The sequence below is a fragment of the Callionymus lyra genome, chromosome 9, assembly GCF_982586985.1.
Source record: "Callionymus lyra chromosome 9, fCalLyr1.hap1.1, whole genome shotgun sequence".
In the NCBI taxonomy this organism is placed as follows: Eukaryota; Metazoa; Chordata; class Actinopteri; order Syngnathiformes; family Callionymidae; genus Callionymus; species Callionymus lyra.
In genome coordinates, this window is record NC_141826.1 from 26,919,613 (window position 1) to 26,938,410 (window position 18,798).

At 38.7% G+C, this 18,798-nt stretch overlaps 1 protein-coding gene across 1 annotated transcript in view; it reads left to right on the top strand.

The window, feature by feature from the left end:
- atp11c (ATPase phospholipid transporting 11C (ATP11C blood group)) overlaps positions 1 to 18,798 on the top strand; it is a 73,700-nt gene that overhangs the window by 22,811 nt on the left and 32,091 nt on the right. The window contains exons 2-4 of the mRNA XM_087799848.1: positions 3,803 to 3,922; positions 7,593 to 7,682; positions 13,720 to 13,800. Coding sequence (XP_087655974.1) covers positions 3,803 to 3,922; positions 7,593 to 7,682; positions 13,720 to 13,800 — 291 coding nt within the window. The remainder of the gene's footprint in view (positions 1 to 3,802; positions 3,923 to 7,592; positions 7,683 to 13,719; positions 13,801 to 18,798) is intronic.

Sequence of the window (18,798 nt, forward strand, 5' to 3'; positions counted from 1 at the left end):
TATTATTATCCAGCGATGACATCAACTCCTCTGATAATATCTGAGTCACTCGGCTGCAGATTTATTTAGTGAAATAAAATCAATGTTTCATGAAAATAGTCTCCCGAGTTTGAAGAAAATTTCACAATTTGGGCTCAAATCAAATCAATGTCTCCCTTAATTTACTGCAGAATTAATGTTTACTCACAGGTTGATGTGATTATTTTCCTGACACGTGTCCGTACCTAGTTTATTGGTAGTATATAGAACAGTGTTTAACTGGCTCTGATGTGTGTTGAGTTGAAGTACGAACATCACGTGACTCCATGAAACCTTCCCGTGGCTGCGAGCCTCACACTAACAAATGAAACACCTCCAGTGTTTCTCTGCTCACGGAGCCGCGATTGTGCGACGACGCAGTGGTTGTGTTGCATGGATCACACCCACACCGTGGAAGTGAGCTGTGAACACCGTCAATGGAAGTGAGATCTGAACGTGTGAGAACATGAAGCTGCTCTGGAATGAATCCATGAATTATTGCCACTGACCAACTTATCGCTGCAGTAGAATCCGTGCGAGTCCTAGTATTCTACTGTCCTTTTATTGACTCTTTACCACGGCTAAGTCTAAGGCCCTGGTTCTAAGAAGGTTATTTGTTTCATTCATCCAAAATTCTAAAGGTTTTTAAGCGAAACGGCACATAAACAACAACATTTTAACTAATAATTATTAGAGCTCCACGATATATCGAAAAAATATTGATAACGTGATATTGTCACGTGTGATATGCATCGAAAACATGTGATAATTTATCATTTTTTATTGTATAAATCAAGCATTTCTATAATGTGCACTTCGACCAATCAGTGTCACGTTCTGTAACGTTGTCAATTTGTACTTCTATGTCTCGTTGTTGTTTACGTCTCCGTCTGTCTGTGAACTGTGCGGCGCAGCTTGATAGGCTCGGTTGCTATGACGACGCGCCTTGCCGGCTCAGTATATACACAGAAGTAATATTAACTTCTGATCTAGTCAAACACTAGTGATCCAGTCACTCGTCTCTTTCAACCTCCTTTGTTAAAGCAACATATCGTAAGAACTTTTCATCTCGTCTCAGTTTTCTTATAAGATCGTGAACTTCCAAACAAACCTGTCCGTCTTCACCGTATGCTAACGAGCTAAGTTGTTAGCTCCATTTATAAAGTGTTATGTGTGCGTCTTCACCGTATACTGACGAGCTAAGTTGTTAGCGTCATTTATAAAGTGTTATGTGTGCGTCTTCACCGTATGCTAACGAGCTAAGTTGTTAGCATAGTTTATAAAGTGTTATGTGTGTGTCTTCACCGTATGCTAACGAGCTAAGTTGTTAGCGTCATTTATAAAGTGTTATGTGTGCGTCTTCACCGTATGCTAACGAGCTAAGTTGTTAGCATAATTTATAAAGTGTTATGTGTGTGGGTACAAGGAGGTGGATTTATTATCGATTCGGTGATATCACGACGCGCCGGCGGCTCCTCTCTGATGTCGCTCAGTTTCTCAGTACACTACAGTACTCATGGCTACATTTAAGGTGAAAGAAAAAAACATCGCATTAATATCGAATGTCGCACATATTTCCAATATCGTGCAGCCCTAATAATAATGTATATGAATAAATAAAAATTAATAGTTAATAAGTCTACACTTGCACTCTTTTTCTTTTATATTTCACCTCATTCTATAATGAATAATAGGTTTGATAGATTTTAAACGTTTATCATTTTCTTTCAGGCATTTCAAGAAGAACCACGTCATGTTAAATATTTCAGATTTATTTTTTCACTTTTAATCAGATTTTTTTTTTTGGCTTTCAAATCATATATTATTGATATTTATGTGGTTTATTAATATTGAATAAAGTGTGTGAAAAATAAAACAATTATTTCTTAATCTTGATTTAACATGCAAATCATTAGGTTAGTTCATTTTGTGTTGCAATTCAACTTCCAGCCTCTAGATGGACAGTCATCACGTCTTCCGCTTAAGGAACATTGAAATCCTGCCAGATTGGGGAGATGACTGAGGACAAGAGGATACAGTTGACTCTAGCTGATGTGTGGACATATTTTGGATTTCTTATGCCCGTGTATCAATGTATTCTATCAAAAGTGTATATTGTGAGATCAGTGCATCGCGAGCTTCTAAAACGCTGAATCAGCTGGTTTCTCTGCAACAAGATGGTCAATGAAGAGTTTGTGTTTTACTCTTTTTAATCATTTTACAGGTTTATTTCCTGATTAAACTTGAATAAAACAAATATCCTGCAGTTTCTATACTCGCATGCTTGTTAACGTGACTTTCTAAATCACACTGCAGTCGTAGAAATACTTCTTTTTTTTTTTTCAGTCTTATGCAATTTTGCAGAAGGTCAAAAATTACTTCTGCATTCCATACCACAACTTTTCAACCATTTATGCTTCAATTAACATAATATACAGCTTTGTAACCCATAACATCACTTTAACTCTTCATTCTCTCACTTTAATGTCAGTGTCGACAGATCCTCCTCTGAAGTTAAACCCTGACCCCTGCTCTGGTCTTTCATCCCTTGTGTTACCACAACTAGAAATGTATCAACCCATTCATAAAAGTACTAGTTTAATAGTTTAATTAAACACTCAATAATCACATTATTGATCAACATGAGTTAAAAGTCAGTTATTAAAGCGAGTTTAGTTTAGTCCTAACACTGTTGGAGGTATTTTTGTGTCATTATCGATCGTCCTGAAGTTTGTGAAATTTGAATTTTACACACTCGTAGAACTCAGCTCTGTCAGCCTTTATTCAACCAGGATTAAACACAAACTCGCCATTTGTTGGATTGAAGCAGATTCCATTGATGAAGTTAACATTAACGAGAACGTTTGTTATTGTTGACTTTCTCGCAGTCGACTGAAAGTTTCTCTCGTCGCTACAGAACAGCAAAGTGAACTGCTTTGTCTTTCTTTTTATCTCCGATCTGTTAATGTTGTTGTTGTGATGCTTCTCTAGATGTTTAATAAAGTTAGTGTTGTTGAATCGTGTGAAACGATTTTTCTTCAAACATCCGCTCACGTTTTCTCTGCTGTTAGCTCTGTCGCTAGCTCTGCCGTTAGCTCTGCCGTTAGCTCTGCCGTTAGCTCTGTCGTTAGCTTTGTCGCTAGCTCTGTCGTTAGCTCTGTTGTTCCCTTTGTCGTTAGCTTTGTCGCTAGCTCTGTCGTTAGCTCTGTCGTTAGCTCTGTCGTTCCCTTTGTCGTTAGCTTTGTCGCTAGCTGTGTAATTAGCTCTGTTGTTAGCTCTGTCGTTAGCTTTGTTGTTAGCTTTGTCATTGGCTTTGTCGTTGGCTTTGTCGTTGCCTCTGTCTTTGGCTCTGTAGTTCAATCTTGAAAATGGATCTTCAAATTGCGAACAGGTATTTCGAGCACTGGACTGTAATAATCGACACAACTGTCAATTCTAAATGTATATTTTATAATTTATAATTTCTTTCTGTGAGGCTCCGTAATAACATACAAGTACAGGGACCCTTGTTAAATCATGTATGTACTATCATGTACTTCACTCCTGCCTGCTCACATTTATCACTCATTTGTCTTTGAAGACTGTTCGCTTAAGAAGGATCAAATGAAGTCTGTGGCTCATATTTTTATTGAACTGTTGCTTCCTGCTCGAGTTTCCTCCAACTGTTAAATACTCGTCAGCTTTCTGTAAACGTGTTTAAATGATACTAATATTCCTGCTGTTGCTCATGTACTTCACATGTACGTAGTATCTTCTTCCCTGATCTTCTCTGTTGTCTCCTCAGTTGGGCGGAGACGAGAGGAGAGTGGACAACAGGACCATCTACGTCGGTCACCAACAGTCCTCGGCCACCGAAGCGTTCATCCCACCCAAGTTTTGCGACAACAGGATTGTGTCGTCCAAGGTAGGAAGTGACCGGTCGTTGTAAAATAATCGTCGAGTTATATGTCGAAGTCAAACATACAAGATTAAGATTCTCATCATGGTATAAACGTAGTGTAGATGCTGAAGGACAAAATAATTAAATTCTGCAAACATTCTCCATCAATCTGACAAAAACTGTATTACTCCATGAGGATTTGTAGTATTACGCCGTGAGGCATTGCAGTATTACTCCACGAGTCTTCATAGTATTACTCCACAAGGCTTCGTAGTATTACTCCACAAGACTTACTATTATTACTCTGCGAGGCTTCACAGTATTATTTCCTCCAGGCTTTATGTATTACTCTATGAGGCTTTCTTAGTGTTACTCTGCAGAGCTTCATAGTATTACTAGATTCAAGTTTCAAGTGTTTATTGTCATATGCTCGGTAAAGAAACACATTTCCCTGTACATTGAAATTCTTATTTCGCTGTCCTCTCAATGAATACCAGCAAGTATACAGAAACTATATAAATATACACACAGTGATAAAAAAAGTAAATATTAAAATAAAGATGTATACATACATAAGGACACACAGAACACACACATACATCTACCAATGTGTATGTAGATTTATTTATATATATAAATAGATCTACACAAGGCTTCATAATATTATTCTGTGGGACTTGAATTACCCTGCGAGTTTTTGTGGTATTACTTCACAAGGCTTTGTCGTATTACTCTTCGATGCTCAGTGGTATTACTCCGCAAGGCTTCGTAGTATTACTCCATGAGGCTTCAAAGTATTACTCCGTGAGGCTTCGTAGTATTACTTCATGAGGCATTGTGGTATTACTCAACAAGGATTCGTAGTATTACTCCGCGAGGCTTCACAGAAATACTCGAGTAAAGTTTAATGCGAGTAAAATAAAGATGTATACATATATATATACATATATGTACATGTATGCATTCACAAATGCATAAGCACACACAGAACATGCACATGCATACATGTAGATATGTGTATGTATATGATGTGAATCTACACAACAAGGCTTCGTAATATTATTCCATGGAATTACCTTAAAGTATTTGTGGTATTACTTTGCGAGGCTTTGTGGTATGACTCTTCGAAGCTCAGTAGTATTACTCCTCGAGGCTTCTTAGTATAACTCTGTTGTTATTGTAGTGATAAACTAATGTAGAACATGTGACTCGATGAGGATCCCAGAGATGCATCACTTCCCTGGTAATAGAAGCTAAATCTGCTCCCATGTCTCCCTTAAGTTGTCCTGATCCTAACAGGCGTCTCCACTCGCTCGTCCTCGCTCTCAACAAGCAGATTATTAGTGAGTCAGGGGATCAGCCACAGTCGCACTGATACACGACGCCGCTATTATAGTCCCGACAGGAAGTGCAATTCTGTGCTTCCCTCATGGGCACGAGCCGACGCCAGGCTCGTACCTAAATCCTGACCCGGTGTCTGGTCCCAGTGGAAATCAGCGCCTGCTGCCTGGACGCTGATATGGGATATGAACGTGACGGAGGCTGTAGTGCTGGGATTTATAGTGGTGCAGTGGGTCCCATGAAGATGGGCCGATCGATTGCCACCTGCCAGTTTGTCAGGGTAAACAGCCTTTAATTACCCCGGCTGTAGTGTTTATGTTCCTCCACGCCACTGCTCTCCATCATCCTGTTGCCGCGTCCCAGTTTTCCTGAAGCCCTCCACCAGCATCCCTCCTTCATTCCACCCTCCTCCTCCTCTCCGACAGAACGAGAGAACGATCTGCTGCATTCCAGCGCTCGCCGGCAGATTTACAAACACTTGATGTTTGTGTGGGACGTGAACGTGTCGCATCTGATGTGGAGCAGGAAACACTCTTGAACGATTGTGTTTAAGTGTTAAAGTAATGAGAAGCTTCTTCATGAGATGTATTACAGTACACTGCTATGATATGATATATAGTTATAGTGTAGTAACAAGTATATATGTGTATTATTGTCCAGTACTTGACTCTGGTGTTGTGATAGTGTAGTAACAAGTATATATGTGTAGTATTGTCCAGTACTTGACTCTGGTGTTGTGATAGTGTAGTAACAAGTATATATGTGTAGTATTGTCCAGTACTTGACTCTGGTGTTGTGATAGTGTAGTAACAAGTATATATGTGTAGTATTGTCCAGTACTTGACTCTGATGTTGTGAGAGTGTAGTAACAAGTATATATGTGTAGTATTGTCCAGTACTTGACTCTGGTGTTGTGATAGTGTAGTAACAAGGATATATGTGTAGTATTGTCCGGTACTTGACTCTGGTGTTGTGATACTGTAGTAACAAGTATATATGTGTAGTATTGTCCAGTACTTGACTCTGGTGTTGTGATAGTGTAGTAACAAGTATATATGTGTAGTATTGTCCAGTACTTGACTCTGATGTTGTGAGAGTGTAGTAACAAGTATATATGTGTAGTATTGTCCAGTACTTGACTCTGGTGTTGTGATAGTGTAGTAACAAGTATATATGTGTAGTATTGTCCAGTACTTGACTCTGGTGTTGTGATAGTGTAGTAACAAGTATATATGTGTAGTATTGTCCAGTACTTGACTCTGATGTTGTGCTAGTGTAGTAACAAGTATATATGTGTAGTATTGTCCAGTACTTGACTCTGGTGTTGTGAGAGTGTAGTAACAAGTATATATGTGTAGTATTGTCCAGTACTTGACTCTGGTGTTGTAGTATTTACAAACCACATGACTCTTGACGAAGACGTAACTACTTTCATTTGTTTTCAAACCAATATATGTCCAAACATCAGCTTTAAAAGCTGCTGGACTCACTGTATCCTCTCGTCCTCAGTCAACGACTGCTGAAATCTAGCGGCCACAGAATGGACGACGTGAATATTAATAGAAGTCTGAAACATTATGAATTGAAGCTTCACTGACCCCAGTGAGTGAAGAGAACATGTGAGTGAACTTGACTTTGTGCTAATGAGCTAACAGGCTAATTGTCTAATCATTATGCTCCTGAAAACACGTCTTAACAGCTGATGAAGATTTAATGAATTCTGTTGACATATTTAAAAGTTAATTTGTTTGTGTTCTCTTGAAATTTAATTTAATTAAAAAAAATTATGGAAACATTTTACATAATGTTCCTTTTTGTATTCTCTTGAAAATAGAAACAATCTCTGTCCAATTGAAGATTTTAATTATCTTTATTATTATTATGATCATAGAAGAAGAGAAAACGGCTTCAATTATTCTACTAGTTTTTATATTTACTATATGAGAATAGTAGTGATGCTTACTTGTATCATTATTGTCAATTAATGTTGTTGTCATTATTGCATATAATTTCTAAAGACAATCAACCTTTATTTTTCGGCATAAAACCGTCAAAGAAATGGATTTAAATTCCTGAAGACACATCTGACGCATCAGGAAACGTGTCTTATTAAGGAAATGACTTCTACGGGTTATAGGGTCACTTGTATCTCACATCTGTTTAAGTTTCTCTTCCTCTTCCGCTCGCATTAATCGTGCACGAGTCTGAACATGCAACAGATTCCGTTTGAATCTTTGAATCTTTGCCCTCAGATGTTGGAGGATCATCAATAAAAGAACACGATCTGAGAACGCTTCACATACAGTAGACGCACATGTCTTCTCTGATTAATGCCTTTTTATTCTCTTTGCAGTACACGGTCTGGAACTTTCTGCCAAAGAACCTGTTTGAACAGTTCAGACGAATCGCAAATTTCTACTTCCTCATCATCTTCCTGGTGCAGGTGAGGATCTCAGTGTGTTTCCGTTCATGGTGTGTGTGTTTGTTGATGTTATCAATGAAGGTTCTGACGCTGAGCATCAGTTTAGAAAGCATTCTTATATTTTATCTTGTTCGTGTTGCTGTTGATACGAAGGTTCAACAGGAAACGAGTGATAAAAGTAAAGTGTGTCGTTGAATTAACAAAATAAAGGAACCTTATTAGACGTTAAATACCTTTTAATTCCTAACATGAGTTGATAACAAACATCTCTCACTTCACTTCTTCATTTCATGACTCATCTTCAAACACCAGCTGTTTTAATTGACACACGTCTGATCCAATCAAATCTCTCGGTGTTTCCACTCAATGGGCGGAGCTTACGACAAAGAAAGCGTCCCATTGGTTGATGTTGTAACTTGTGGTCCAATCAGCTGGAGCTTCAGTAACATGGTTTTCTGTGAGTGTGTAGAGTCAATAAAGTTGTTGTTATATTAACACAATCAAATATCAAACAGGTTAGACAAGAGTCATGTGACTGATGACATCATCACTCTCTTAGTTACTCTTAACTTTCAATCCAAGGTGAAGTTAATGAAGTGTAAAAATGTGGAAACATATTCACAATAACATTCATAGTGTTTGTTTAGTCATGTTACACTAATAAAACTAAATATATTTTACATTTAAATGTTTACTCTTTCCATGCATGAGTTAGTTTAGCAAAAGCTTTACTTTCTGTGTCAAATAAACTGTCAAACATTTGTTTTTCTTGACGTATACAGAGAAAACTCTCACAAAATAACCAAGTTAACTAAGAGGAAATGTAGGCAATTATTTTCTTGCGTCTTGTAGCCTTGACTCTGAAGGTCACCGAGCTCTCGTTCACGGAATGAAAACATTAAACGAGGAGAAAACAACGATTAGATGAAGGAAAACACGTGGTTCTCATGGTTGTACATCTATAAAGAGAGTTGCTGCGAGCTACATCCTTGTCACTGCAGTGCTCTCTCCATTCTTGTTCCCCTGTTATGTGCGCTCAAGGGAAATCCTCCTGCATCTGTTCCTACTTCCCCCTCGTCCTCTTTATCTGCTGCACACTTTCATCTTCATACTTCATCTACTGTAGCACGACCACTGGTTAACCTTTGTTCACTCTTGAGGATGTGAAGACAAATATTAGGACAGGTTTTGTAAAAGGACGAACTCATTGACTTTATTTGCAGTCAATGAATTATTTAAATAATATAAATATAATGCAATAAAATAATAAATGTATTTATTTTCAGTAACAAGGGTTGCCACAGTCAGTGATTTTGTTTTTATTATTAATTTATCAATTTTTTTCTCACTTAACATAATTTCCTTACTAACTATTTACCCTTTACTCTCTGTATTAAAGCTGCTCTTGTATAAGAAAAAACCAACGATGTCTAAATCTGTTGTTATTGTCGACATCCTTTTATCTTATGATGAGAGTTCAAGACGCGTGTCATTCATTAATGTATTGTTTTATTTTGAAAATCTTCCATACAGACACAAAAAAAGAAACCATTTGTTTTCCCTTCATTCACTTCATTTTTCATTTTCATCTCTCTGTGTTTGTGTGGATTTTCTCCGGGTACTCCAGTTCTCTACAACAGTCCGTAGGTGTGAGTGCAAAAGGTTACCTCTCGCCCGAGGTAGCTGGGATGGACTCCTGCACCCTCGTGATCGATCTGTGTTTCTATTTTCGACTGAGATTCTACTGCAACATGTTGCTGCATGTACTTCAATACTCGCGGTGTTTCTCTGCGTATTTATTTGTGTACGTGGAACGTGTCCGTGACTCGTGGGTGTCCTCGCTCTGCTGACGGTGTTTACCCGAGCTGCAGCGTAGCTGGCGTTTCTCCACTAATCCGGCGTCTCCTGAGGGGCTCCTTATCCTCAGCGCTCTCACAGCTATTATATCACAGAAGAAGAGGCAGCGAGTGCAGCTCCTCGTCTCACCACCTGCTTTCAATACATGCAAATAAATGGATTTCCTCAATTCCTCCGAGGCTCGACGCAAACGCTGCGCCATTAACCAAAGCGCCTGTTAACCCTCTTTTTTTATAGTTCTTTTCGGCAACGCTTCTCTATTCTCGTCCCCCTCTTTTTCAACCCCCTCCCCGTCTTTCTGCAACGCAGCATTGCTAACGTCAGCAGCCAGGAAGCCCTCGGTGCTTGGGAGCCACAAATAGACACCGGCCGATAAAAAGCACCACTCTCCTAAAAATAGCTCTGCGTGTCTTTGCCGGAATTTGATCAAAGGGGAATTGTGGGGTAAAATAGTCTGAGGGATCGTGACGCGGGGAAAGAATAGATCGTAACACGTGCCAGTGAAAAAAAGAAAGGAGGTGCAGCAGTGAGAGGAATCCAGGGCCGCATCCAGGGGCCACGGAGACTTTGAGAATCACTTTGATATTTAGGATTGTGAAGCATCTTCTCTTCGGCGCCGGTATCTCACTTTAAACATCGTCTGCCGCGGATTCAGTCGATCTGTTTATCCTCCGTACAAACATGGTGCTGTAGTAACACAGATGGACCGAGATAGAAGTTCTGTGCTGTGTCTCAAATCACATACTTCTCTTAGTACACTAGAAGTTAGTATCATCAGGATAGTGTACGTACTAACTAGTAACTAATCCTCCACAGATAGTATGTCTCAAATCACATACTTCTCTTAGTATACTAGAAGTTAGTATCATCAGGATAGTGTACGTACTAACTAGTAACTAATCCTCCACAGATAGTATGTCTCAAATCACATACTTCTCTTAGTATACTAGAAGTTAGTATCATCAGGATAGTGTACGTACTAACTAGTGACTAATCCTCCACAGATAGTATGTCTCAAATCACATACTTCTCTTAGTATACTAGAAGTTAGTATCATCAGGATAGTGTACGTACTAACTAGTAACTAATCCTCCACAGATAGTATGTCTCAAATCACATACTTCTCTTAGTACACTAGAAGTTAGTATCATCAGGATAGTGTACGTACTAACTAGTAACTAATTCTCCACAGATAGTATGTCTCAAATCAAACTCTGCTGCTACACACTAACAGGAAATGATGCGACAGCTTCTTCTTCTACTACTATTTAGCGATGGTTTCAAGCAGCTGTAGGAACACTAGCGACACCTGCTGGCAGCACGTTTTTCAAGTTTCTAAGAAGAAATAAAGAAAAAATATGAGAATCAAAATTTGCGACATATTTAAGCTGGTATCAGCAGCGAAGACGTGTCATCCTTCTACTACGGAAAATGCACCTGTTAGTATATATATATATATGACGTAAATTCCGTTTACAACGTCACTAAGATGGAGTCATTTAGGGTAAATAGTGTCCATCGAACTCAGTTTTGTGGGTGTTTTAGTGACAATTTAGTGTGTATGGCCCACTATAGAATTGAGACGCACTTATGCACTAAAAATACTAACTTTGAGTACACAAGTATGCGATTTGAGACACAGCTCTGGTCTTCCCTCAGGTCTTCTCTTCTGAATGGATAGTGATGTAGGACGTGTTACACTAAAAGATTAGCTTTACAGTGTGATTTAAAGAAGAATGTACTTTTATAAAGTACTCGTTGCTGGTTTTATTGAAGGTCCTCACCAGAAGTACAAACCCTTTCTCCAGTTCTCCCTTGATCACCCAATTTCATCATCTCTCTCCGATGAAAGGGGGGAAATAAACCAGGATATGTTTTTATTTTTTTTATTTTCATCCACCGAAGTTAATTATGCCTCGTGTTTCTCTAGATATGAAGTATTGTTTGTTTTAGCAATGAACCAAAGTTTGCACACACTGTTTGACTCTGAACACCTGATCCAGTCGGTCTCACCTGTCTGGGCTCCACTCGGCCCTGGATATACTCGAGGGTCAGCAACATAAATACCAACGTATTTCTGGCAAGACATCGTGACGCTGCGTATCTGGAAGACTCGCTTCGGCTAATCTTGCCAAAACTCTTGCACTTTCAATGAAAACAAAGAACTTTTTTGAGGCACAGCTTCAGCGTCTTGTCGGATCATCCGTGTGAGATCTTGGTCGATGTTATGTCGCGATGTTATGCGAGCGTGATGCTGAAGATCTTCGACGGCACATCCACGAAGCAAGACTTTCAACTCCAAACCAAAATTGAACTAATTTTCATGGTGAAGAAACCAGTCCAAGATAGTTTATGTTCACGATGCGGTGCCTTCAGCAACAGATACAAGGATGGATTCATGATTCCACGTTTTCTATGTCAAATACTATCTGGAAACGAGTCCTCAAACCCCGGCTAACTTGGACATTTTCATACTGTATTCCCTTCAGATGGTGCTGCCTGAACATCCTGGAACAAAGTCACAAAGATGGACGACAACACCAACATAGAAATGTTGTTTGAAAAAAAAAAACGTTTTACTTCTCGACTGACCTTGTGTTTTATATTCTTGCCCAACGATAACTCTTTCCCTCTGAAGGCGTGAACGTAGTTTAGAATCAATACTTCAGTTTTTAATCAGATGCTACTTTTCTTCTTCGGCACGACTGCTTTTATTCCTCTAGTATTCAACGGATGATGCAGTGGATCGTGTTCGGAGATTCTACGTCTTCTCGTTTTCAATCAAGGAGCTGAACGTTGAAGGAGCAAAACTCTCTGGTGTTTAAATCCTACCTTTGGACCGACACATCGCACGTGGGATTGTTGAACGAATCATGCAGTTGTGTTTTAAAAACAATGTCTCATCTCAGGTTTGCTACACAGAGAATCGATGTTGGTTCTGCTCACCCTCGCAAACGTTGGGTCCAAACACTCGGCGATTGATCAAGCCTCCAGTTATTTATGGCGACAGTAAAGCCAGGGCAAGCTGTCCTCCCTGCTGCTGTTGTCGTACTGCGACCGCCCCGTGTGTGTGTGTGTTTGTTTGTTTACGCCGAGTGTGTGTGTGTGTGTGTGCGTTTCATCGCAGAGCGATCGGAGTTTACGTTTCATTCTCGGCACAGATCGAGGAAACGCTTCGTCCTCCTCTTGGTCTCGTCTCTCCGGCAGCTTCTGGTTGGAATACCAATGAGCAGGGATGTGATGTTTCACTGCATGTTGTGATGCACGCTCTGGCTGGAGGGGAACCACCGTCAGAGAAGACCAGCGTTGAGCTGCTAATGGCTTTAATGGTGAACCTTGTTCCACCGTCGGTGACAGTTCGGTGCAGATTTAAACAGGGTTGGTTTAGGTGGAGCCTTGCCGGGGATTAGAACAGATCCTGTTTATTTAAGAGAATACAAATAGTTGCTATAAGAAGATCAGGTCCAGTTTAACAAATATAAGATCCTATAAAGGTTAGTTTTATCATTGAATAAGTGCCTTTTTGAGGACAAAACTAAAATTGTCATTTAGCCTGACTGTGCTGACGTGACCCTCATGAGCTCACAATAATGATGTCGTATTTCTGAAGGATAACAAAGTTTTGTTTTTATTATTACCGGTTCAGCTATGAATACAGATGTTTAAACTACTATTTTAGGTCTTTGCTTACTTATTTTAAATCATTTGATTTATCAAATATTTTGAAAGTATATTGAGAAAATACTTAAGGAAAAGGTGGTTTTCTTCATATATATATATTTTTTTAAATCTTTGTAAATATTTAAAAAACATATATATAATACAATGCAATAAAAATATGAAGCTGTAATATGGAATCATGTCAAAATCAACTTCATTCCTTGTTAGTTCAATTGTTTCCCATCACATGACTTTGTCATTATCTCACGACATGTTCGCTGTGGTTGAAATAAAGTAGCAACAGTATCTTTTCGTAGCAACAATCTACACTCGAGAGAGTTTTCACTCTGATCCAGAACTTGTGCTCCGTCCTTCACCGAGACACTTGAAACTTCAAGATGTTCGACAGCGACTGAACCAACCCTGCACTTAGAAGGGAGGAGTCGAGCCTTTGAAATCCGATCCGTTCATTTTACTGTTGAACCGCAGCTCAGGCCTCAGTCTGTGGCATTTACTCTAACAAGGTTGTTTGTTTCCACAGGTGATCGTAGACACGCCCACCAGCCCCGTCACCAGTGGCCTGCCTTTATTCTTCGTCATCACAGTCACAGCCATCAAACAGGTGAGATTCTCTCTCTAATGAATGTTTATTTTCTGTTATCCATGAACCGTTCTCAAACCAGCTCCACGTCAGAGAGTTATGAAGGTTGGAACTGGTTACGATGTAATGCATTATTCTGCTGGTTGGACATTTGAATTCTGTGTTAAACATTCTTCAAAAACATTAAAGGACAACTAATGTTAAAACCCAACTCTCCTGTCTTAGTCCATGTTTCTCCAAGACGCAGTAACTTCTCATCATGACCATGTTTTACACTTTATTACTTTATAAAGTTGCTCTGAAATCTGGACGAACGAGAGGTTACGAGAGTCCATGATGACGTAATAATGGCTTCACTCCTCCTCCAGCTGTAAACACACTTTGTTTATACAACAAGACTGTTGGAGGTGGAGACCATTGATGACGCACAGTGACAAACCTCCATGTTTGACCAATCACAGCAAAATGTCTATGAACAAGAATTTTTAAATCTAAATGAGAATTTTTTGACATTCTTACAGAGATTTCAAAATCTATGATTTTTCTTTTTACATTAATCGAGAAGGAGACTCATTTTTCCGAACTAAAAATAACGAGACTTGATTAACTTTTTTAACTCACTTCGAACCTTTTTGCTTCTACAATAATTAACCACCTGATTTATGTTTTTTTAATGGAACGACCTCAAGGGGGCGCTCAAGCAGGAAAGATTAGTTGAGGAGAAGTAGCTTTTCTAGAAGGAAATGTTGCAAACTTACCATGAATTAAATAGTTGGTGAGACACGGCAGAGAAGACAAAAAGTGTCTAGAGTTGTTAGAAACAGGTGGTTGTTCTTGAACACTTTAATTATTTCATCTTGCTGTGTTACTGCCGTATTACAGGCACTGTCCAGAAAAAATGATATATTTGATAGAAAGAGTAAAAACACCTATTTCTCTACATTTAAATTTGTTTAAATGTTTACATTAAGTTACCACTTTCATCTAGAAATGACACTATATATAAATAAATATTACTTACTTAATCATAATCATGCTTTTATTTCTCTTTGCACAGTGAAATTATTTAACATTGAAGGCCCCTTTTTTTAATATTTGTCGCAAGTCTTGCATTTTCAATTTCACTTTATTTAAAGGACAATGTGAAGTTACATTAAAAAGATGCTGCACCAGATTTAGCACAATGTTTATTTCCATCTGCAGTCAGACAGTTGACATAATACATCACATACAAATAAAGACACCATAATATACAAAAACACAGTTCAATCTATTAAATGTCATCTGATCCATCTGGTACTATTAGTGCGATTCATAGAGATGGTGTGAGGATAAACGAGTCTTCGATCACATGACTTGATGCTGCAACACAGCCGATTTAAAAAAAACAAAACAAAAAAAAAACAGAACGTTGTTGTTGGAACATGTTCGTCTATGACGGACGAACATGTTCCAACAACAACGTTCTCGTTTTTTTTTACACAGAGACTTAGTTTTGGCTGATTCTTATCAGGATCATCTCTTGAGTCGTCCTGCTGCTCCAGCTTTGAAGTGCACAATAGTGGGAGGACTTCCTTCCAACAACATTTGTGCTCCATCGACGGTGCCTGACGTCCTCCGGCCTTCAGGCTTTGAACCAGCAACTCCATCGGCCAGATTTAGTTAATGTTCAATCAAGACGAGCCGTCGTAGGACGTGGGATTCGCTCGCTCCCTTTTCTTTTTCCTCCCTCTTGCATCATTTCTTAGTGTCATAACAGACTTTCTCTCCTCCTCCTCCTCCTTCTTTCTCTCTAATTCCACTTTTTGGCTCACACTTGTCTGGCACTTCTTCTCTACCTGCTGCATCTCTGCACCATCTGCAGCTCATAACTCACCAGGGCGGTTGTTGCACAGAAGTTAAGCTGCTGAACATCTTCTCATGTTCACACCTCCTCGTCACCTCGTCCAAGAGATGCATCTCAAACTCAACGTTAAACATGGACGTGTTTTGCTGCGAGGCATCATTATGAACAACGTAAAGTTTCCATAAATTACTGTCGCACGCGAGATGGATCACATGTCATTTTTAAAGGTTGGATTTTACGCTTTCTGTGCCGATGCACATCTTTCATCTCTTTATGCCGTCACTCATCGTCCTAATCCTCTCCCAGGAAATGATAAAATTAAAGGATCTTTATTGTCATGAACGAGTGAAATTAATGTGTGAGGTCTGGAGTGATGTGAACACAACAGCACATTGTTAGTAAGTAATTTTTATTTGTATAGCGCTTTTCTAGACCAGGGTCACAAAGCGCTTAAATAATAAAAACAATACTAAATAAAGTATATACTTTAAAGGTCAAGATAAAACTGAGAACAACACAGGAGTTCCAGAAAATCAAAGAAAAGCCTGAACAAATAAAATAGTCTTCAGATGTTTCTTGAAGGAGTCAGTAGATCATCAAACACAGATGTTTCTTGAAGGAGTCAGTAGATCATCAAACACAGATGTTTCTTGAAGGAGTCAGTAGATCATCAAACACAGATGTTTCTTGAAGGAGTCAGTAGATCATCAAACACAGATGTTTCTTGAAGGAGTCAGTAGATCATCAAACACAGATGTTTCTTGAAGGAGTCAGTAGATCATCAAACACAGATGTTTCTTGAAGGAGTCAGTAGATCATCAAACACAGATGTTTCTTGAAGGAGTCAGTAGATCATCAAACACAGATGTTTCTTGAAGGAGTCAGTAGATCATCAAACACAGATGTTTCTTGAAGGAGTCAGTAGATCATCAAACACAGATGTTTCTTGAAGGAGTCAGTAGATCATCAAACACAGAGATGTTTCTTGAAGGAGTCAGTAGATCATCAAACACAGAGATGTTTCTTGAAGGAGTCAGTAGATCATCAAACACAGAGATGTTTCTTGAAGGAGTCAGTAGATCATCAAACACAGAGATGTTTCTTGAAGGAGTCAGTAGATCATCAAACACAGATGTTTCTTGAAGGAGTCAGTAGATCATCAAACACAGATGTTTCTTGAAGGAGTCAGTAGATCATCAAACACAGATGTTTCTTGAAGGAGTCAGTAGATCATCAAACACAGATGTTTCTTGAAGGAGTCAGTAGATCATCAAACACACATGTTTCTTGAAGGAGTCAGTAGATCATCAAACACAGATGTTTCTTGAAGGAGTCAGTAGATCATCAAACACGCATGTTTCTTGAAGGAGTCAGTAGATCATCAAACACAGAGATGTTTCTTGAAGGAGTCAGTAGATCATCAAACACACATGTTTCTTGAAGGAGTCAGTAGATCATCAAACACACATGTTTCTTGAAGGAGTCAGTAGATCATCAAACACACATGTTTCTTGAAGGAGTCAGTAGATCATCAAACACACATGTTTCTTGAAGGAGTCAGTAGATCATCAAACACAGATGTTTCTTGAAGGAGTCAGTAGATCATCAAACACACATGTTTCTTGAAGGAGTCAGTAGATCATCAAACACGGATGTTTCTTGAAGGAGTCAGTAGATCATCAAACACAGATGTTTCTTGAAGGAGTCAGTAGATCATCAAACACAGATGTTTCTTGAAGGAGTCAGTAGATCATCAAACACAGAGATGTTTCTTGAAGGAGTCAGTATATCATCAAACACAGAGATGTTTCTTGAAGGAGTCAGTAGATCATCAAACACAGATGTTTCTTGAAGGAGTCAGTAGATCATCAAACACAGATGTTTCTTGAAGGAGTCAGTAGATCATCAAACACAGATGTTTCTTGAAGGAGTCAGTAGATCATCAAACACAGAGATGTTTCTTGAAGGAGTCAGTAGATCATCAAACACAGATGTTTCTTGAAGGAGTCAGTAGATCATCAAACACAGAGATGTTTCTTGAAGGAGTCAGTAGATCATCAAACACAGATGTTTCTTGAAGGAGTCAGTAGATCATCAAACACAGAGATGTTTCTTGAAGGAGTCAGTAGATCATCAAACAGATGTTTCTTGAAGGAGTCAGTAGATCATCAAACACAGATGTTTCTTGAAGGAGTCAGTAGATCATCAAACACATAGATGTTTCTTGAAGGAGTCAGTAGATCATCAAACACAGATGTTTCTTGAAGGAGTCAGTAGATCATCAAACACACATGTTTCTTGAAGGAGTCAGTAGATCATCAAACACAGATGTTTCTTGAAGGAGTCAGTAGATCATCAAACACAGATGTTTCTTGAAGGAGTCAGTAGATCATCAAACACACATGTTTCTTGAAGGAGTCAGTAGACAACATAACACAACATGATCAACGAGACAAAGAAGTCCTGAAGTAACATCAGTTTCTCAGAAGTGTGTAGAGTCTGCACTGTAGACCATTGATGTGGAGAACTGAGTCCACCATGTGTTTATGATTGTTGTCGACAGACACATGTTTGCTAGCATTTAGCTTCCCTAGCAAGTAGTGGTCTGAGAAAATGTTGACGTCTTAACATCGTTAATTTTTATTGACGATACTTTAACAGTATTTAAATTTACTTTTTTAAAATGCTTGGATTTTTTCTCTTGTAAAAAATCTAATATAGATCCTTCGTCATCATCGCCCCTAATTATTTGTTGAATATGTTATAAAATAAGATGAACATTTTTCGACCATTGGACCGAGTTTTAGTTCTTTTTATGCACTGACACAAAAGTTTTATCAAAACCTGCTTCGTCTTTCATGTCCAAGTTTCATTATCAAAACCTGATGATGTGTCTTTTTCAATGTAACAAAGGCATTAACATCAGATGAATCTGTCACTTGTTAGCAAGTGTTCGTAGCTCTGGTTAGGATTTATTATTGAGTTTTGTTTGTGAGAAAACTGCGTTGGATTGAACTTTACCAAAGGAGAATCATTTTACTCAGAATTTTTACTTTGTGTAATTTCACTTTTTTATTCCTCCAAAAATGTATGTAACTATGGACAGATAGATGGATAGATGGATAGATGGATAGATGGATAGATGGATAGATAGATTTATAGATGGATGGATG